Here is a 23,055-nt window from a genome sequence, read left to right on the forward strand (position 1 = left end):
CTAAGGGCTCGGTAGTAGGCCTCCTTGGCTCAGGCCGCACTTCGCGATGGCCGGGAGTGTTCTCTATGCTCCAGGACTTGGTGGCCCTCGGTGGGCACCATTGTTCAGTGTCCCTCTTTGCTCTTATCTCTTCTGCCATGCTCAGGAACGGTCACGGGGCGCCCATCGGTCGGGCCCCAGAGTTCCCGGTGGAGGGTCTAGCGTAGCCCTCGAGGCCATCGTGCGGCCTGTTTGTAGTTAGGAGATTTGATATATCTCTGGGCATAGTAAATATAAACTGACAAGAGAAGCAAATATGGTAATATTTTTTTGCAACAAGTATTAAGCTATTCAGCTTTGTTCAATAGTAAATTTGTGAAATCAGGAAGTGTGAATTATTTTATCCATTGTTGTTTATCTGCGGAGAAACATGCAGCAGGCCTGTAGGTGTATAAACGTTGTCATCTCCTTTGGCTATTCCGTATGGTATATATAGGAGCTAGCTTTCATTTCTGTTAGCATTCTAGTACTGAAATAGTCATGCACCAGGACATGCAAAAGCCATTATACCACATTAATTGAATAGCCCAAACATAGCAAACTGCAAGCCTGTGTTGCCAATCCAACCATCTATTACTGCACTACTGTTGTTCTAACATACTGAAATCATTCCAAATTTTGTGCACCAAGAATGATTCAAAACAACTAAAAGCAAGCATGTTGTGTCTGAATCTTACATAAAAAGCAGCAGTTAGTCAGTTCGCTTGGAAAGAACAACTACTGGTGAAAAATATACAAATCACTTACCCCTGACATCTCTAATTTTTCATCAAAGATCTATCCGGATTCTGGCCCCAAGTCATGCACTGAAAAAGACAACATGGAGTCTTTCAGCAAATGAAAAACATTTGTGGCATAGATGGGCATAGCTTATTGTTGTAATATACAATTCCTGCTTGCACATACATAACACAACACAGCCCTTGAAATTTTGCCAGATATCGGTTGAAGCCAATTTGTGATTTAAGTTTTAACAACTTTTACGTGATCCTAAAAGTCGTGATGACTTTGGCCTTGGCGATCGATCTGCTTCCAGCCTTCATGCACTTCTTGGTGGCAGTGAATTTGTTCTGGGTGACAAATTTGTTTTCAATATTCCTTCAACTCTTGTTGTTGGCGCATCAAGGATCAAAGAATTTGCTTGATTTACATGTCAAATTGAGCAGGCATTTAGCCTTGTTTTTCGTATAAGAAGCTTACAAGAATTGAGATGCAGATAGCTGTCAAGAACCAGAGTAATCTGACAAGAAAAGAACAGCAAGAGGTGAAGAACAAAGAGGGGAATTGTTGCCTGAGCTAGAATATAACTGAAGGATTTAAGTGCAGGACAGTTTAGCTTCTGAAGAACAAGAAAGCAAGCAAGAATCGGAATTCAGAGTTATGCAAACGCTGCCAAAAAAAGAAAGCAAGAACCGAAGAACAGAGGGGGAAGGAATTGTTGCCTGGACTGGTTCCAGTTTCTTCTTCGTCGATCAGACATACCTTCATCAGATTATATGATCGAAGTATTCAGAGCTGGCCTGAAACGTACTGAATGGACTCAAGATTTGTTGAAGTTTCGAGATATCAGATTGCAGTGGGCCCAGCCTTGAATACCCTTACATAGTATATTATTGGAACATTGTAGTGCTCCAGCCTCGTATTGTATTGTATCCCCGATCCACCAGTCCACCGGCCGCCGCGCCGCCATCCCTCTCCAGTCCCCCGTCCCTCCATGGCCATGGGGGTGGTCACGAGAACGCAGAGGCGGAGGCTGGAAGAGGAAGAGCGCCTCGCCGACCGGATCAGCAGCCTCCCCGACGGCGTCCTCTCGGCGACATCGTCTCGCTCCTCCCGACCAAAGCCGGCGCCCGCACGCAGGTGCTCTCGTCCCGCTGGCGCCACATCTGGCGCTCTGCTCCTCTCAACATCGACCTCCATATCGATGACCCTGAACGGCACATCCCTGTCAAGGAGATCTCACGCGTGCTCTCTGTGCACCCGGGCCCCGGACGCCGCTTCTCAATCCCAAGGGGCTACCTCCACTGGATCGACGATTGCGCCGCCACCATGGACGGCTGGCTCCGTTCCCCAGCCCTGGAGAACCTCCAGGAGCTCGACTTAAATTCGTACAGCCTTCAACACTGGTCGGCTTCGCAGCCGCTATTGCCACCATCAGTGCACCGCATCTCGTCCACCCTTCGTGTCGCCTCCTTCAACTGCCTCTCCTTCCCAGCTGGAACCAATGCTAAAGCTCTCCACTTGCCGCTTCTCAAGCAGCTGACCCTCTTGCAAGTCAGCATCTCAGAGAGTTACCTGCATGCCATGCTCGCCGGCGCTTCTGTCCTGCAGAGCTTGCTCTTACTTGACAGCTTTGGCTTCCCTCGGCTGCAAATAGTGTCCCGTAGCCTTACAAGCATCGGTGTGCGTTCTCGGTGGAAAGGTATCAAGCTAGAACACCTCCTTCTCATGGACGCGCCATGTCTGCAGAGATTGCTAGTTTTTGAAGGAACCAATAAGATGGACATCTCGGTGATCTCTGCACCAAGATTGGAAATTTTTGGAAAACTCTGACAACTTTCCCAAACTTCAGTTTAGCAGCACGAATTTTCAGGTACAGACATCATTTTTTACATTAATTTCACCATTCTTCATAAGGTTAGTGACCTAATTCCCATTACTTGATCATGGTGTGTTAATTCTGTGCTTAACTCAGGAATCAACCATTGTTAGCGTGACGATTGTGGTACACAGTTTGAAGGTTCTAGCTTTGTCTGATGCGAAACTTTCCTTGGATGCGGTTATTGACTTACTCAAGTGCTTTCCCAACTTGGAGAAGTTGTACATCGAGGTGATTCCCTGTACAAGAGTGTGCTTTTTGCGTTTTTTGTGGCCTGTGATTATATCGATGATTGTTCTAAAGCTAGGTTGACCATTAATTGACGCCACTTCTGTCTTCACTTTGGTTTTTTTAGGCAACAAAGGCTTCTGTGGAAAATGCAAGGTATCACAAATGCCGGAAACTTATTGGCACCCTAGACATCCGCCTGAGGAAAATTGTGCTAGGAAACTATCAAGGCAGCAAGTCACATATTAACTTTGCCAAATTCTTTGTGTCATTTGCGAAAGTGTTGGAGTCAATGAGGCTTGAGTCAGATGTTGGAAACATTAGCAAAGCCTGGATTCCAAGACAACGTAGGCTGCTCAATATCAACAAGAGGGCTTCTAGGGGTGCACGGTTCAATTTTGTACCTCCTAAAATATTCACCGGTTCACTTGACGATCTGTGTGCTGAACAAGTACATGATCTATCAACGACCGACCCTTTTCAAAGAATACTGTAATTTGCGTTGTTGTGACGAGAACATGATCTATCAAAGGTTTCATCAGTAGGTCTAATAGCACCAATGAATACATTTGTTTTGAGGTGGGACAAATATCCATCAAGGTTTAGTCACTTTGCATTCTGTTGGTATTTGTTATCTCTTTCCTAGAATATTGTAATTTATCAATTGATTTGGTGCTGTTGAGATGCCCATTGTGTGAAAAGATCTTCTTATTAGTAAATTTCCTGCGGGCTGTCGTACCCCCCACAGGTCGAGTTTTTCTTTTTAAAAGTAGCCCTCATAAAATTACTTCAGTATTTTGGAAAATAAGTGAAAGTACTTCAGGCATACAACATATGGATCTATATTTAGGACAATACAGATTCCCTCTAACATTGGAACAATTGATCTACTTGAGTAAGACATGTCTCAATTTGATTCTTTTCTCGAATGCAGCATATATTGTGATACATGATATATGTAACAATTGCCACAGGGTTCTAACCTATTTTGCTTTGCTCAAGTAATTGCAAGGCTGCAATGCAACACTGCTGAATGCATTCAATTATATTATCACTCTTTCCAACATGTCCCGCCGATATATGAGATCCAAACTAATTTTAAGAGAATTATTATAAATTTTGATGCATTTTGCAATGAACAGATTCTGCATGAGAAAGTTAGTTACCTTATATATAACTCTATTGTTTCCTCTGTGGTAACAGTGGTGGCCATAATTTTAGGTTTGGAATTTTCTAAAAACACATCCCAAAAGTCAACCCTTTCATACAAAAACCAGTTCTCGAATTGATGACCACCATACCAATCACTATGTATGGTGCTAAGCGAAGACAACATCCCAGTCCACTTGGTCCACAGCATCAACTCCTGCTTCTGATTCCTCTGATCCCTTCCCCAATTTGCACTCCAACCTTTCAAAAACTAACTCAGTTTGTTAGAGATAACATTCCAATGATCCAGAAAATAGTATTTCTGTTGAGAAGTCCATTTACTTAGAACCCACTCCTTAAGCCGTCTTGCAAGACCCTAGAAGGCTCAAATCTGAAAATGTTCAACCTCACTTTTCTCTCTACTTCTGTCGTCTCCACCAACAATGGTTATGGTCAGACCCAATTCGGGTTAAAGATTATCATCTCCTTTTACTATATAGGCTATCATGGACGATATAGGGGCTAGCTTTTTCATTTTTGTTTAGTTAGCATTACACTAGTGAAACAATCCTGCACCAAGACATGCAAAAAGTCATTCTCCCACTGAACGATAACATTTCTAAGCATTAACCATACAAAGGATACATGGCCCTTCCACTGCTTGTAGCACTATTTTTCTTTCAAACGCTCTTCGCACTAGGCCCAAACCACTAACCAATACCAGCCTATGGTGGCAATACACCCATCAATAACTTCAGTATTACTGTCCTACCACCCTAAAAATAAGCAGCCATTCTAAATTTTCTGTACTAGCAAAGATCCAGAACAAACAGAAGCATGTTATCAGGATCTTACATAGGAAATAAAAGCTGTCAGTTAGCTAGGAAAGAACAACTAGTATTTCCTCCATACTGTAAGTCTGTAATATAAGAGATTGATGAGTTGCTGTAAGTTAAATTCATCATTGCAGTATTGATATGTGCCGTGTGACTCTGTGAAGGAGCAATTAGTATGAAATCTGCATTATGAATCCAACCATGGTATTTATTTAGGAAAAATATTCAGTGCAAGACACGTCATTGGTGGAATCATGAAACCACTTAGAAAAACATACTTAGAAATTTCCAAAGAAATTGAAACAATTCACATCCATAGTGCATATGTATACACACTGCCACAAAGTTTATGATTCAAACTCAATCCAGAAAGAAATCATACAAAAATGAAACTTATTTAGGTGCATATGCATTATAGAACATAGAATTCCTAAAAAAGAATCTTCTAGTGCATACGCACCTCAAATTTGTTACTTTGGTATGAATTTTTACAAAAAGACGTTGAATCTAAACTTTTGTGGCAATGTACCTGTATACACTATGGATGTGCATAGTTTAATTTTTTGGAAACTCTGGGCCTTTCACATCTCCACCAAAGATGTGGTTTGCATTGAATATTTTTCCCCGTTATTTAATCATGGCCACAAGAACAACTTCTGGTCCATACCTTTCCTGACGGTTTGCTCCATCACGGAAAAAATTTGCTGGGGTAGTTACCTCTACCTTGTGGATGGGGCACTACATCAGAATAGTACTTCACTGTCGGTTCAAAATACCCCATCATTGTCGGATTTTGAACCGGCACAACCATACCGGAAGTGATGAGGGTAAGCTATCACTGTTGGTTCCTACAAACCGGCAGTGTTCTTCAACTTCATTGCCAGTTCTTTACACAACCGGCAGAGTTCAATTCCACCAACACTGACCACCTGGTAGAGTTCAGTTCCACCAACACTGTCGGTTTGTGTTTCAACCGGCAGTGTTGTGGTGAGAATCACTGCCGGTTTGTTATAAGAACCGGCAGTGATAGCTAAGCCAACGCTGCCGGCCTGTGGCTCCCGCCGGCAATGCCATCACTGCTGGTTTGTTGCTAACCGACAGTGATGTTTACGACAACACTGTCGGTTTTCTGCTAACCGGCAGTGATGTCACATTCATATTTTATTGTTTTATAATTTATTTTAATTTATATTTTTTTGTGGAATCGGGTTTCGCTTTATATACGCTACGTAGACGATAGGTCCATCAATATTAAATATTACAAATGTTACAGTTACAGTTCAAATGTTCTTATCAAGATCTCGACCTCTCAAAATAAAAAAGAAATGTTCTCGGACTTCACAGATTGTGCAATGCTTCTCGGACTTCTTACAATAATCTGGCGAGCCGCTCTGGGCCATACTGGTCCTTAAACTTCACGGATTGTGCAATGAAAAATACTCCATCTTTTTTCAATACCTCGGCTAAGATGAATTTTGCCAGCTCCGATTGCAGCACGACGATCTCCATGTCTAACAGCCTTTCGTGGTTATATTTCTTGCGCTGTCGTTCAAAAAAGATGATATCCAAAGATGCATCAGTAAATCATTTTGTTGAATGATTAACAGACATAAATGAAATGGAAATTATACACACCAACTTATCGGCTTCTTCCAATTTCCCACTGACATAGCGAAGCATTGCCCACATTACATAAAACCCACATTTATTGTTTCCCACCGGTTGTTTTAGGTACTTCCCCTCCATTTCAACAACCTTGAATGGGACATGCGTCCCACCGATATGTCTTCTTCGGACACTGAGCTACATTAAAAAGGAGAAACGTTAGAAAGTTGTATGTGTGATTAGAAAATAATATGTTATTAGGATCGCTTACTAATTCAGCACTGCCACCGGTGCATCCAGATGATGAAATGGTTTTTTCTTCGAGTCCCACAACTCAATTAGATTTTTAGCAAGATTAATACAAATGAAGATGAAATGGTGGCTGCAATCATAGAATCCTAATTATCGAATAATCTTAACAAAAAAATAAGCATAAAATTAAAAGTCGAGAACACATACTCATAGTTGTAGGCTAGAAGTACGTGGGTTTTTTTCTTCATCTTAAATTCGTCGAAAACAACAATCAGTCTCTGTTTCATGTCTTCCACGTCACATCCATAGAGGCCTAGACATGTCTTCTCATTGACTCGCAAGGGGTCCAAGAAGCCTATGTTATCCCATTTGCTTTTTAGAATTCAAAATTTTGCTATACACCTACATAAAATCATGAAAAGTGCTCAAAAGTTAACAATTTGTGTACCGAGAGAGTAGTTAATTGTAATATCGTGCGTGTAGGGTACTTACATAGTCCACAGCGTCAACATTTGTGTATCGAGACAGTGTTTCTGGTATAGCTGGAACAAGCACTCCCACTCGACATCGAACTTCTCTTCTTCAGGATAATGAAAAACATGTGGCGAACGGATAATAACCTCAAAACCAAAGTCCTCCGTCTCTGTTGTTTGAGCCATGTAATATTCATGCAACTGGTGCATATATGTTGTCAAATTTTTGTACTCGTGGTTGGGAACCAAAAGATTGCCCCTTTCATACTTCATTGCCGGTGTTCCCATCTCTTGTACATCATAATAGATGTTCGCGACCTCTTTCATGGTTAATTCGGGGTTGTCTTCGATGAACTTATGTATCTTCCTTAAATCTTCATTGTGTATTTCATCGGCTCTTGTTGTAGCGTACTGATTCTGTGTTTGCCTTTCGAATTCGGACTTCAACAAAAACGGAGGCAGTGAGGCACAGAGATTGAAGAAACTAATACAATCTTCCTTCGAGATGTGTGCTGTAAATTTTCCTTCCATCAAGTTTGTAACGCTGCCACTGAACGTCCTTTTTATTTTTTGTTGGTCCACTTTGGGAGCTTTAGCGACCGAATCCAATGACCTTTTCTGCGACTGCGAGGATGCCTTTGATCTTATTTTGGGCTGAGGTGGAGGAGGAGGAGGATGACGACGAGAATTCTGTTTTCCCGGGGCTGATGAAGATGGAGGAGGAGGAGGAGTCTTCTCTTTTCTCGGGGCTAATGAAGATGGAGTCGGACGAGGAGGAATAGAAGGAGACCTCTGTCTTCTCGGGGGTGATGGCAAGGGATGAGGAGGGGAGTGATCTCTGTTGGGAGATGGTGAGTGATCATCATGGGTGGGCGAAGACTCGCAGTCGTCCTCATCATCAAAGGACAATTGGTGGTCAAGCTTAATGAAGCGCTTGCACCAGGCCACTTGAGAGCCCTTGTTATGACCAAGATTCAGCCTGTCTTCCGCTACGGGGTACTCAATGTGTATCTTGTTATACTTCTTATTAAGTATTCTGTCAATGGTGACGCGAGCGTACCCCTGTAGAATTGGGCGGCCATTAATGGTCCCGTCTCCTGTAGGCCAGGCCTGGCCAAGCGCCACCTTGTCCTTTGTCCATTCCTGACGGATGTACAACTTGACATTGATGGGTTCAGTGATGTCGTCCATCGGATGAGGCACATTCGCATCTTCTTCGTCGAGTGGGGTCGATCCGCAGCTGCTGCGACCCCTAAACTGTGGGCTAAAGGCAGTAGGAGTAGGGTTTTGTGGTACTCCTGACCCCTTGGACAGTAAAATTTACTGGACTCGTGCTTCAACAGTCACCTCAATCCGTGCGTCTATTCTTTCTTCCATCTCTTTTAGTCGCCTCAAATACTCTGCCTCCTGATCCGCTCTACCCCTCGAGCGGCTCTGGTAAGTGATAGATTCTTGGGGGAATGCTAGTTTCCAAGGAACAATACCGGTTCCTCTAGTGTGACCAGGGTGCTCCTTGGTTCTGAGTGCTTGGGTGAGCACGCCTTTCTCCCTATTAGAAGTGCGAGTCTCTTGCCTCACCTCCTCAGCTACTAGGGAGATCCTCTGGATGAGTTCGCTCATGGGTTGATTTGTGGAGCTAAAGCTCCCGTCCTCTGCGTGGCGTACATTCCTCCCCATATGGTATATTACTGATCTTGGCTCCCAATCGGCGGTCTCAACCTGAACGCCTTCCTCAGCAAGGCGATCCATATTTTGAAGTTTTGCTTTAAATTCTGGCATCTTTTTGGAGTAGCCACGAGAGCCGAGATGATGGGGATTCATCGCTTTCTGTGAGTTCTCCTTATTCTTCCTACTCAGTTCTAAGTACTCCTCGGATAACCTGTAATCCTTGAAATCCTACCAGAAGTCCTTCTGCTTGCTAAACTGTCCACCATCAAAATCTGGCTCTTTATTTTGGAGGACAAAATTCTTGTACAATGTCTCCTTAAAATTCTTGAAGCATGTCCCCATGATTCTTTTGCTTTTTTCTTGACTAACTCCTTGTCATACTCCGTTGGGAAAGTGAAATACTCTGGGATCTTGATATCCCATATGTAGTCCTCACTTTCGGGAACCCTCCACGGGTCATCATCTTTCCCAATCCACTTTCTGTACCTAATCGGGATGAAGTCCCTAACAAGTAACCCAAGGATAGTCTTGTATTTGGTCAAAGCTATAGGCGGTGAGAGTGGATCCTTGAATTCACCCAACTCAGTGATGTGCCAGTGTGCATTCCTACCAACAGGAATCTTTGACACGCCTCGCTTGGATCTGGCCTTCCTACTACCCGAACCCTCTGGCTCCTTGGCCGGCGAAGGCTCCTGCTGGAGACACCAAGTAAGCTATAACCCTCTCAATTGATTAGCGTGTGTGGCTACATAGTCACATGATACCAAAGTTATCTGGCCATCTTCGTCATTTTGACCCAGATCGAGCAGGCCAGATGGGGCCCACGGCTGCTCGTTCTCACCGTCCTGATTGACACCGCCACCGTTTGTCGAATCATGCGGCTCTCCCGTCCCAGCGATATCAGCCGCTTCTTGTTGCCGATCTGTTCGTCGGCGATGGGGTAACAGGCAAGGACGAGTCATGGCTGTGACACGATCGTGGTTAGTTTTGGCTGCGAACAACTACTAATAGCGTATGTTCATATATATATAATATGTTTAATGCAAAGTCTAATAATAAGTCTGCATACAATAAAGTAAAATAATAGCATATGTTCACCTAGAACAAATTTATTGTTTGATTGACCACATACAACAAGGTCCACCTACTATTCTACGAAACTAAGCCTACATAAACTTAAGTCCACCTACTATTCTACGAAACTAAGCCTACATCAACTTCCAAATAAGAAAAGCAATGACCATAGCCATAAATAAAAGCATGACATCTTTCCAAGACCAATGAGCAATTCTCCTAATCTTCACATCTTCTGGTGCAAATTACCAGGGTAATGATTGACTTGAGCATAGCAATCTTCCCAGATTTGATAAATTCCAGTCATGTGACCAACATGCACTATATACCATGCCATGGTTGCCTATGCATTTAAGTAAATTAGGCATGTGGTAAGTGGTAATGGTAACTCACTGAACAAGAGTTATTATTCAAGTTATATGGCAAATCTCTACTAGTGACACTTAATTCGAATCTACACTACTCTTGTTCCTTGTTTACAAATTAGAACCATTGATTTTGCCTTAGTATTCACAAACTTCACATTAGGTTGGTTGCTAAAGCACAGGTTCTTCTATTAGACCAGATCCTCAGCAAGCATGAGATAATTTAAAGTGTGTTCAACATGAACAAATCCTCCAGATAAATTGAAACATATTTGAATAACTATAACCTCACATGCGTCCCTGTTTAGGTCTGAATTGTTGTGTTGAAACACAGCGCGCAACCTCCTTTCAAAATTTTCTTCTTTAGATTTCTAACAATAGGGAGGCAAACCCTTGTCCATAACCAGCAGTACATGAATAGCCAAGAAACATAATCACATACTGTCACTTAATGTAGACAAAAGTCAACTATTTTCTTCTTAGAAGTGAATTAGTAAAAATGTGTTACACAAATGTTCCCCCAAAATAAGTATTATTGGATTCAAGTAAGCAGCAACACCTCTACTGACTCACAGCAACACATCTACTGATTCAAGTAAGCAGTAACACCGTGGGATATTTCATCAGACACATAGTGGGCAATGAGCCACACACTCACCGTGGTGGTGGGAAAGCAGCTATCTGCGTGCTCCTGAAGGCCTGGGCGGTGGGAGTGCAGGCGTGGAGGAGGGGCACGGCCAGCGTCATGGATGAGGAACGAGGGAATGGATGGCGCGGTTGGGGTGGTGCTCCGGCATGGGGCGGTGCTCTGGCGTGGGGCAGTGGACTGCGTGGGGCGGTGCTCCAGCGCGGGGTGGTGCTCTGGCGGCGCGGTGCTCCGGCGTGGGGCGGTGCTCTGGCATGGGGTGGTGCTCCAACGGCGCGGGGGGAGGGTTTGGTGCGGGGTTGAAATGAATTTGAATAATTTCAACCCACGCCTCTTTTATACCAGTATCTCATCACTGCCGGTTGTAAGTCAAAACCGATAGTGATGGGGTACATCACTGCCGGGTCACTCCCCAAACTGACAGTGATGGGTGTACATCACTGCCGGGCCATTCCCCAAACTGGCAGTGATGTAGTGTAGCAGTTATGTGTTAAGTAGGATAACTTTTCATTTTCTTTTGAATTCGTACGACTGGCTCGACGGTTAAACCCCCACAACTTAACCCCCGAGACCCGTGTTCGAGTCCCAAACGGCCCAAATTTTTTTGGTCAATTTTATAAATTTTTTAATGACTTCGGGAAATGCCTGATCACTGCTGATTGTAAGTCTAAACCGACAATGATGGGGGTAGATCACTGCCGGGTCACTCCCCAAACTAACAGTGATGGGTGTACATCACTACCGGGTCATTCCCTAAACCGGTAGTGATGTGGGTGTAGCAGTTATGTGTTAAGTAGGATAACTTTTCATTTTCTTTCAAATTCCTACGACTGGCTCAATGGTTAACACCCCTCAACTTAGCCCCTGAGACCCGTGTTCGAGTCCTAGGCGGTCCAAATTTTTTTGGTCAATTTTACAAAATTTTTAATGACTTTGGGAAATGGCTGATCACTGCCGGTTATAAGTCTAAACCGATAATGATGGGTGTACATCATAGTCGGATCATTCCCCACACCGACAGTGAAGTGGTATAGCACTTATGTGTTAAGTAGGATAACTTTTCATTTTCTTTCGAATTCCTACGACTGGCTCAACGGTTAACACCCCTTAACTTAGCCCCCGAGACCCGTGTTCGAGTCCCAGGAGGCCTAAATTTTTTTGGTTTAATTTTTTAATTTATTAATCGGACAAATACCGCTTGTACCGCTTGTCCGTTCGGGAAAGATGCATGCACTCTCGATCTATCTCTACACAAAAAAATACTGAGACAGTAATTACAAAGAATTAATAAGAAATCGAGCTTCATGAACAACAATTGTAGCTCGAAAGTACCATTTTTGAAAAGCATTATTGTACATTAATTATTGAAAAATTGAAATTGGTAGCCCCAGCCCTGTAAATTGAAAATCGTAGTAAAAAATAATTATTGCACAATAATGAAGAACATCTATTCTACTCTACTTCTAAGAACTAATTATAGCATCACATAATAACAATGATGATCTTGACCACCATGGAATAATTAGCTAGGAATTTAAATGTGTTCATAGACACCAACCGTTTGAATGATGGATTCACCATAATTTGAGCCTTGCACAAATGTCCAATTGGAAAAGTGCTCTCTAAAATGAGAAAGAACTAGAATAAGAATCAAGCAATGTAGTCATCAAAACGAAGTTAATTAAGCAACAAAATCAAAGGAGTGGATGTTTGTTACTAACCTTAAAGCAAAAAGATCAAGCCATTCTTTAAAATCCAAGCGCTAGCTTCATGGTGAAGAGCAGCCGCAACAATGGAGGGAAGGGCCCAAACACGCGCCTCTGATGTCGGGATGGAAGAGAGGAGGAAGAAGAGGACGGTTGTAGTCTTTTTGTGCTGTAGGCTTATCACCGTCGGTTCTTGGGTAGAATCAACAGTGATAGGGCCAAATCACTGCCGGTTTGTGGCTTGAACCGACAGTGATAAGTGGCCACTGAAACACTGCCGGTTTAAGCCACAAACCGGCAGTGATGTGGTGCTTTACTGTCGGTTTTAGCTCAGTCCAATCATTTTTTCATTTTCAAGCTCATAACCGGCAATGAAAATACATCACTGTCGGTTCTCATAAATCCGGCAGTGATATGCTGGTAGTGATGTCCAAATATGGCGTAGTGGGGAGAACTGGCTCAACGTCTGGCTCCACAGGATGAATGATTACCGTGGGCACGGCGGCAGCACCAACAGGTGGGACGTGCTCAGGGACACTATTTCCCTGCGTGAGACTTGTGGCCATCTCGTGGAGCTGGGTTAGGAGACAACAGGCGACAAGGATGAGGACGCCCCGCATTTTCGATCTCGGTCTTGGCAGTACTGGCAGTGGGCGTGACAAACCACCAAATGTGAGGCCGCTTAAGATTATTGTGGCCGCAACTGCCGCCATCGAATCAACTTCATCCACTTCCACTCAATCACCAATAGTGTGAGATTCAGCAAAGTTCTGGCACTGTGTCCCCCACCTCTATTCGCAATAATGTGGCCACATCCTGTGCGGTGCCGGAGACATCGCGTGCCACCTAATTAAGCCGAGTCACCGTCCCCGAATGCTACAGGGAGATAAGGCTGCAGACTGGAAGTGCCTACTAGGCTCCACAAGGAGCTCGACATCATCATTGGGCACGAGCTGGTGCACACCCTCAAGGAAGATGGTTTCCACACGGAGGAGCATGAGGTGATTAGGCCGAGTGTGCGCCACAGGCCGGTGGCCCAAGACGAGCGTGGCCAAGAATGTCACTGCAGTTGTCCACGTACACAATACCGATTAGCAAAACGAGCCCGAGGGTAAAATGATTGGTATGGGAAAGTTTAATGTGTTGAACACATGGTCTTATAGGTTTGAGGTTAAGTAGGCAACACACAAGACGTCAAGGGTTATTTAGACTTTCTCTCTTTTCAAAACGAAATCTGAATTCTTTGGGCAATAAATGATTTTCTAGTATTGAGATATATTCCCATAATATTGCAATCCAAAGCCCCTAAAAATCATTTAGCAAAAAAATAAATATATGCACGGAATTCACATAGATGAAGACATACCAAAGCTTGTAAAATGTGTCCCACACTTTTTATCATGTGCATAGATAGAAAAATCATATTTTACTGTGCTCGCTAAGTCGTCGGTCCCGATCCTGCCGACTACTGTACTCACCTGCGGCAAGATCTACATGGTGACCCAAGCGAGGTGCATCCTGGGACTGGACCTCGCCACAGAGAGATTCTTCATCGTTGATCTCCCTGGGGGTGTGGAGCTTGATCAGTACCGAGGCAACCTTGTCCACTGCCGGGAGGACGACTCTTTTCTCTACCTCTTCCATGTGGATAGGGAGAACATGCTGAACGTCTAGCTCCGCAGGGTGAACAACGACCGTGGGCTCGGCGGCGCTGGTGCTGCTGGCTGCAGCACCAACAAGTGGGTGCTTACGGACACTATTTCCCAGCATGAGAGTTGTGGCCATCTTGTGGAGCAGGGTTGCGAGACAGCAGGCGATGAGGATGAGGACGCCCCTGCAGTAATGGCGGTGGGTGTTGGGGACGACGTGGAGTTCGTGTTCTTGGAGCTCGGTGTAACCGGCGTCATGGTGTGCTTGAGAAAGGTTGCGCGTAGGGAGGAACATGCATGAAAGGAAATGATATCCGAAATGTTGGTAGATTTCGGTGCAAAAAGGAAATGGTAATGTTGTGTCTAGGACGTCCGTTCATCCGGTCGCCTTGTCCTAGGCCTATGGACCAGCCCAAAAGCGCGTCCCATTTTTATTACGATTCCGCATCCGTCCCTCCCGCTGCGCCAGCCAGATAAGGAAATGAGATGAGAGACCTCCCTTGCTCATCGTCCATGGTGTTCCCTTTCTCTCTTTCCCCAAAAATCTTTCGCCACCACCTCTGCCACTCAAGCCCCCACACCCACCGGACCTCCCTTGCCGCTGCTTCTACTCCGCCGCCCGCCACCCTAACAGCATGGGCACTGTCGCGCCCGCGCGTGATGATTGCTTCCTCGCTTGTTAGCCAACCATTGAGGCCGCGCGTGCGCGCATGCGGCCGATGGTACCGACAGGTGCCGCCAGTGCAAGGAGAAGCGCCGGGCCATGGATTTTCTTCTGTTTTCAGACGTATGTTGCAAGCGTGTTTATTTTGGATATTACATATGTTTCACACATATGTTGCAAAGGTTTTATCTGGACATAGCATATGTTTGCTATGATTTTCAAGTGTTTTCAGGTGTTTTTGCAAGTGTTTCAGAAGCATGGTTTAAGTGATTCATCTGTCTTTAGAAGTATGTTACAAAGTGTTGCATCTAATCTAGATGTTTCAAAAATAGATCGGGTGTTGCACATGTTGCAATGTGACCCGCCTGCTGCAGCTGCTGGAGGTGGGCGTGAGGGTGCGGGCGAGGCACAGACACCGTGTGGGGTTGAGCAGGGTGCGGACGCCGAGTAGGGTCAGGTGGAGCGCAGACGCTGCATGGGGTTGGACGGTATGCCAAGTGTAGACACGGGCGTCTGTCCGGACGTCCAAGCTCTAGGCCGCTAGCACTATTGAAAAGGAAATCCTACCAGCAAGCTAGCAACTTAGAGGAGCGCGTCGCCGGATTGGACAGCTCAGAATCCTCTTCCGTATCCAAGTCGATCTATTCCAAGGCAAACAGCACCATAGCAAGATGGGAAAAGGGGTATGCATGTGATCAGATGTTTCGAGTCCTATTTGGACTAGCGAAAGTGCAGACGGAAAAGGAAGAGTGGAAGACACACATAATAAGAATCCGGCCAATACACGTATGCATCGTCGCATCCAGAATTCCAGATCCAGCCGGCCCCATCATATCAAACCCTACCTAGTGGTCATCGACACGACAAAGCCATCGCCATCGGTGGCATGGACAGGCCTCCGAGACATGCCATAGGAGCTCATGGGGAAGACATCCTCATCCATCTCCCGCTGGACGAACCGGTGTGCCTCGTCCGTGGCGTCCTCGTCTGCAAGTAATGGTGCCGCAGCGTCTCCAGCCATGGCTTCTGACAGAGGTACCGCGCGTTCCACTGGAGCCTGCCTTTGCTGGGCTTCCTCCACCACGGCTACAACCACCCCAACATCCCCCTGTTCGTCAGCACCTCCAGCGCCTCCCCTTTCTCCGGCCAGCCGGTGCTCGACGACTGCAGGCGCTGGTGGCCTCTCGACTACCGCCACGGCCGCGTGCTCATCCGCACCTACAGCCCCGACGGGCTGGTGGTCTGGGTCCCCGCGACCAATGACAGGCACCGCCGAATGGGCTTGCATGCCGCTCGCCACTTCATCGCGGCGGTTGTCTGCGCTGTGGACGGCTGTGACCACCTCGACTGCGACGGCGGTCCCTTCACTGTGGTCCTTGTGGCAGAGGATATCCTCATCAGCAGGCTCATGAGAGCGAGAGTGTATTCATCGGAGACCCGGTCCTGGAGCGAGTCCATCTCAGTTCTTTACGCAGGCGACCCCTCATCGCTACATCGACAGCATCAAACCCAGCCTTCTCGCCTACGACATGCTCTATTTCACCATTGATACACGTGGCACAATGCTCAAGTACGATTTGGGTGAGCACCAGCTGTCCATTTCGACAGCGCGCTAGAAATGTCTGGAGGCGTTATCATAACAGCAGCAGAGGACGACGGAGGAGGGCTAAGACTCGTCACTGATAATATAGGCAGCTGCATCTACCTCTGGAGGCAGCTGCAGCAGGTTCAATCTGGTGGTGCTAGTAGTAGTAATGGTGGCACCAACGGCATCTGAAGATTTAGATGGGTAAAACACTTGACTATCTATGTCGAAACGGCGCATGGGGTTGATATTTGAACTGCAGAATCTTATGTTAATCGATTACACACTCAATGGAAGAGAAACCTTATCAAATTAACAGGTGTAATTGCACCTGTACATATCAAATTGACAGATGAAATTGCATCCATACATAACAGATTGGCCGGTGTACAAAAAGAAAAAACCAGTATACATGCAAGTCCAAACACTTGCAAACAAACAAAATGTTCTGTTTCATATTTACGGAGATTTTGGGAAACAAGCAAGATACTAGGAGTAGCAAAGGATATCCATAAGAAAACAAGTGTGCCCCATACAAATGAATTAGACGGATAAACAAATCGAAGTTAGTATTCATATAGGTCCACTCTCTGAACTGGTAACAAATGAGCTTTTATTAATCTTTGTCCAAAGGAATACATCTGAAAATTCTTGCCAGTTTGCGAGTCTCCTAGACCCCATGTGCATGTTAGCAAGACAATGTAATATGCAACCTGTAAATTGGTGCAGAAAATACAAAAAAAAACAAGGTACTTCAGCTCTCTGACTTAACAATCACTATACTGCTTTACATCATGACAGAGTAATGCAGGTCTGTCCAGTGAGCAGTGTCAAACTGCCAACAGATCCTACCGAGAAAAGGATAGCCCTATGTAGGAACTAGGAACATTGGTTCAGAGTTTCTGATATGAAATATAAGAGTCTATCTCAGCAAATTACACCTCTTCTTTTTCTTCCTACTCTAACCAATCCCAAGTAGGATATACTGCGATGCTTAGATGCTTCAGATAATTAAGACAAAAAAACATGGGATCATGCAATGAGCATTGATGAAATCTAGAAGATGCATGATATAAACATTCCCAAAAAAAAACAACTTCAGGAGAATGTAATGAACCAGCACTGATAATTTAACTAATGATAATATTCATTACTATCACTGCATATATTTTACCTTAACCATGAAGATCGCAGCCTGCACATCAACACCATTAGCTTTTTAAGCCCTTGAGACACCCATCCTTGCCACTTGAGATACCCACCCTTTGCCCATCATCCCTAGAGGGTGCTTCCAATGCTGCAGACACATAAACGCATTGCCACATTGGGAATTTGGAATAGTAACATCAACTGTCGTCTAAGTAATAGATTTGATCAAACCAAAAATATCTTTCTAGTAAACTTCAAGGATAAACGAATTACTGCTAATGATTACCAAAAAGGTAATGGGAACTAACTTATTATAAAGGTCCAGATTAGAGATAAGACAATAAGAGAAGATAGGCTTAAACTACTCATTTTTCTTTTCAGTATATAGATATCGCCAACCACATTTCTGGGTTGCTGTGTGACATTGACACATCATAGGCATCGATAGTAGGAATGTACAGGGTTTTAGATAGACAATGGGTGTTTCAGGTAGACAATGGGTTGATATTTGAACTGTAAAAAGGTCATGTAAGGTAATGGATTTCCTAGACAATGAAAGAGAAACCATATGAGATTAACAGGTGCAACTGAACCCATACATATCAGATTGAAAGGTGCAATTCTATCCATGCATATGAGGTTAGCAGGTATAATTGCTGAATAAAACAGCCTTTTTGTAAATTTTTCTGGTTTCACTTGCATAACTCACAATTGTTGAGCACAGCTCCACAAATATGCAGACTATATCTGGATAAAGAATGTCATGGCGGACTAGATACCTGGAGTGCAGAAGTTAATGTAGGGAACAGCACGGCAGATGCCGGGGCCCTCAGATACCTTCTTCATAAGTCCAGACTTCATATCAATAGTAAAGAGCCCACAATGCACTGCCACGAAAGCGACACAAACACTTTCTGCAAAGCCAACAAGACAATGCTCGAGGTCACACGAGTCAACAAGCGGGAACAGGTCCTTAAGATCAATGACTTTGCATAATGTCCATCCCTCAACATCATCACCCTCTCCCCTCGACCACAGGCATAGCTCATTGGATTTCTCCACCCTTGCGAATCCGAGACGACCATCCTCCAAAGTTGTGAGCTCAATTGGCACATAGTCTGTAAATATGGTATTGGTACGCACATATGGTAGCCTTATCACAGACATTTCTTGGGTGCCCAAATCACATTTAAGGATTCTTTCATAGCTACGCAGTGCGAAGAAGATTGTCTTCCCCACGAGGGCACTGTGCGCTGAGACGAAGTTGTCACCAGGGTGATCATCATAGGTCGGCTTGCTCCACGCACTGGACTCGGACGAGTAGATGCAAGAGAACATGTTGTTGGGAACCTTCCCATTCCCGACTGCAATGTCGTTGGTGCCCACGAGGACGACGATAAAGGGTCCACTGTGGCAGTTGAGGTGGTCGCACTCGCACACGCCGGTGGCAGCACAGAGCACCGTGGCTTTGATGCTCCTATTTCCTAATAATGGCGGTCTAGGCAGCTCCACCCGCTGGTCCGTGATTGGGTTCCAGACGATGTAACCCCTGTAGACGCTGCTGTGGAAGAGGACGCGGCCGTGGCGAGCATCCAAGGACCGCATTCCGCACAGGTCGGCATGAGGCGGGCGGAAGGAGGACGTGGGGACGAAGCGGGCGGAGGGGCTTTTGCCGTCCCAGATGCCATCGCACAGGAAGCCCAGCATGGGCTGCCTGGCGCAGTGGAGCTCCAGCCGCCTACGGCGGAAGGCCGGATTGGCGACGAGGCGGCACCAGCGCCTACAGGCGAGCGCGGCGCGGACGAGACTCGCGGGGTCGTCGGGAGGGACACGGAGGAGGACCTCCTCGATGAGCTCATCTGGCAAAGCCGGCGGCGCGCGTGACCGTGGCGGCGGCATGCTGCGGATCAGATCTGAGTTCGAGCTTTTGATTGGTCGGGCGACTTGTGGGAGACGTGCCTGCTGAGTGCTGACGTGGAGGTGGGAGGGACTGGAAGCCACGGAAGCTCACCTCTCTCTATTTATTCCTTTGCCGCTACTTGTCGTCCACGCTAGCTTTTGTTCTATTTTTTTTTTCTATTTCTATACTATCTTACTGTTTGAGGGTACTAACATTGCAGACACCACCATGGTTTCTATGGCTATTTATTATCTCTATATTTATTAACATTTGCTGATGTGTCACGGTATTTATTGATGAAAAAAGAGAAAAAAAACAAAAAATCATTTCTAAGGAAGAAACGGTGTCTTTGTTTCATTCGAAGCCCAAGAAACAACGCCCGTGCGCATTGGGGAAGACCACCTAGTTTCCATCCAGGCTCCCAGATCCGGTGCACCTTTGCTTTCCTCCCAATCAATCCCGCCATCCCTTCCTCGCGCGCGTCCCCTACCCCGTTCCTATGCGCACCCGAGCCATTTTCTGCACATGCTTCCCTCGCATGGCCCCGCAAACTCCCACACACCGTCAACCATGGGAGCTCGGGCGTGGTAGCCCAAAGTTGCTGCTCGCAGAGCTCGCGTCTGCCTTGCCTCGGTTCGTCGCGTACGTCGTGCACTACATTGACTTCGCGCGCTGCTGTGCGCACCAACACTACTAGAGAACAGACTTTAGAACGATGTCCCAATTTGGCATTAGCCTCGGCATTTTTTTGCCCTCGGGATTAGAAGGCCTTTAGTCCCGGTTGGTATCTCCAACCGAGACTAAAGGTCCCTGCCCAACGGCTAAACCGGGACTAAAAGTCCTCCAACCTTTAGTCCCGGTTGGTACTAACCGGGACTAAAGGTAGACCCTTTAGTCCCGGTTGGTAACACCAACACGGACTAAAGGACCCTTTAGTCCCGGTTGGTAACACCAACCGGGACTAAAGGTCTCCGGATGGGTTAGTTCAAAAGAAAAGCATCCCATCCATTGTTAGATGTGTTGTGTAGGTGGGGTGGTAAGCTACGCGCGAGGCAGTGCATGAGGTCTTGGGTTCGAATCTCACAGGGCGCAGCGGTGGGAGGCATTATTTTTTAAAGCTGGGAGGATCTTTAGTCCCGGTTGTGGCAAACCGAGACTAAAGAACAACACCTTTAGCCCCAGATTGCTAGTCCCGGTTGGGAAACCGGGAGTAGAGCTAGTTCCCAACCGGGACTAGATCTCATTTCTGTAGTAGTGCAAGGTGCTCTCCGTGCAGCCCAACGTAGCGCCGTTGCTCATGCCCCCCATGCGCTACCTCCAGAATGTACTGGTATTATGGGGTACTAACATTGACACATTGCTATGTTTGTGTCACCAGATAAGGTAATGTTGCTAAACAGGGTGCTTACAAAATAATGTTGCAATGATTAGTCAATCTAGAATCATAGGGTGCTTACCTGATCGAGGCGTACGGGGCGGCTAGGCCGGGGCCGGGGCTGGGGCAGGGGGCCGGCGGTGGGGGGAGGGCGCACGGGGGCGGTGAGGGTCGCTGCGCATGGGGCGGCTCGCCTACTCAGGCTCGGCTTGGGTGCTTGGATGAGTGCGAGAGGGGCGCGACCGCGCGCACGACGCCGCGAGCCGGCAACGGCGCAGCCGAGCGGGGCGGCCGGTGGCAACCACTAGAGCGGGGCGGGCGCGGGCGTGGGGCCGACGACAGCGCACGGGAAGCCGGCAGCTGGCGTGGGCACGGAGCCAGTGGCTGGCATGGGCGCAGCAGGGGGCGGCGGGGCATGGGGCTGGCGGCTGGTGTGGGCGCAGTGCCGTCGGCTGGTGCGGGCATGGAGCCGGGGCCGGCAGCTGGCTGTGTGTGTGCGGGCGCGGGTGTGCGTGTGTGAGTGTGTGCATGTGTGTGAGGCCAGGGCTATGTACAATGGAGGTTTGCCGAGTGCCCGCGATCTAGCACTCGGCAAAGCCATGGTTTGCCGAGTGCTAGATTGCGGGCACTCGGCAAACCCGTTTTGTTTTTTTTTTCATTTTTGAACCATAAACTACTGCGCGTGTCTGGGGCCATGAAGTGGTCTGCCGAGTGTTCCAAGTGTGACACTCGGCAAACTCAAGTTTTGCCGAGTGTCAAATCATAGGCACTAGGCAAACGTATTTTTTTTTCTCCTTTTCCATAACGTGTTTTCCTCAATTTGTTCCAATGTACTTTGAAAAAACCTTCTCAAATTCACTGAACAATATATATTTGATTTTTCTAGGAACATTATCTGATTATTTTATGCAGTTATATCTCAAATTCAATCTATATCAATTAAAATCCTATAATTGCACTTAATAAATTAAAATTATCAAATGGATCCAAAAAATTACCTAAATTTCACATGAATCAATCTTTGTTCTCTATTGCCTGTACAAAAATGTTTTGAAGTTAAACCCTAATTTGACCGTCACTTTGACTCCAAATCCTACCGAATCCTTCTCAACGCTACGAATTTTCTTCGAAATACTTCGGTTTGTAAACATCCTACGTGACAGATTGGGCGAAACATTCTCAATTTTTTACCATGGCCTCCACATATGATATCATGAGATCTTGACAAATCTCATGATTTTCAGACTTCGTTTGCTTTTTTTAGAATTTAAAAATCATTCGGCCACATGTTTGTGGTAGTGTTTCCTAAACAAGATCTTCGAAATTTCTTTTCATTTCCTGGGTAAGGCCTCACACCAGACTCAATAACATGAATATCATTTTTCTACTCATTTTATTTTATTATTTGAATCACTTGCAGTTCAAATTTGACTTATACCAAAAAATTCCTTAAAATTCAATAAATTAATTAAATAAAGCAAACAGATCCAGAAATATACCAAATCTTAACATGGAGTACAACATGTTGTATATGGAGAGTAGAAAAAGTTTCAAGGTCAAAAGAGAAAAAAAACTTATTATTTTATGCAATTATAGCTAAAATTCAATCTATATCAATTAAAATCCTATAATCACACTTACTAAATTAAAATTATCAAACGGATCCAAAAAATTATCAAAATTTCACATGAATCAATCTATGTTCTCTATTGCCTATACAAAAAGTTTTAAAGTCAAACCCCAATTTGACCGTCACTTTGAATCTAAATCCTACCGAATGCTTCTCAACGCTACGATTCTTCTTCTGAGATACTTCGATTTGTAAACATCGTACGTGACAGATTGTGCGAAACCTTCTCAATTTTTTATTACGGCCTCCACATATGATATCATGAGATCTTAACAAATCTCATGATTTTCAGACTTCGTTTGCTTTTTTTAGACTTTAAAAACCATTCGGCCACACGTTCGTGGTTGTGTTTCCTGAACAATATCTTCAAATTTTCTTTTCACTTCCTAGCTAAGGCCTCACACCGGACTCAATAACATGAATATTATTTTTCTACTCATTTTATTCTATTATTTGAATCACT

General features: G+C 45.4%; 1 protein-coding gene and 1 pseudogene across 1 annotated transcript; one reads left to right on the forward strand and one right to left on the reverse strand.

Moving 5' to 3' along the window:
• Positions 1-1,753: 1,753 nt before the first annotated feature.
• On the forward strand, positions 1,754-3,372 carry LOC136543029 (F-box/LRR-repeat protein At3g03360-like; annotated as a pseudogene).
• Positions 3,373-17,018: 13,646 nt separating this feature from the next.
• LOC136544840 (uncharacterized) lies at positions 17,019-19,726 on the reverse strand. Its single transcript, XM_066536903.1, has 3 exons — positions 18,467-19,726; positions 17,713-17,835; positions 17,019-17,251 (listed from the first exon to the last, which is right to left on the reverse strand). The coding sequence occupies exons 1-2, from the start codon at positions 19,584-19,586 to the stop codon at positions 17,750-17,752; spliced, it is 1,206 nt and encodes a 401-aa protein (XP_066393000.1). The 5' UTR covers positions 19,587-19,726; the 3' UTR covers positions 17,019-17,251; positions 17,713-17,749.
• Between the last annotated feature and the right edge of the window lie 3,329 nt (positions 19,727-23,055).

The sequence above is a fragment of the Miscanthus floridulus genome, chromosome 3 (genome assembly GCF_019320115.1).
Source record: "Miscanthus floridulus cultivar M001 chromosome 3, ASM1932011v1, whole genome shotgun sequence".
Lineage (NCBI taxonomy): Eukaryota > Viridiplantae > Streptophyta > Magnoliopsida > Poales > Poaceae > Miscanthus > Miscanthus floridulus.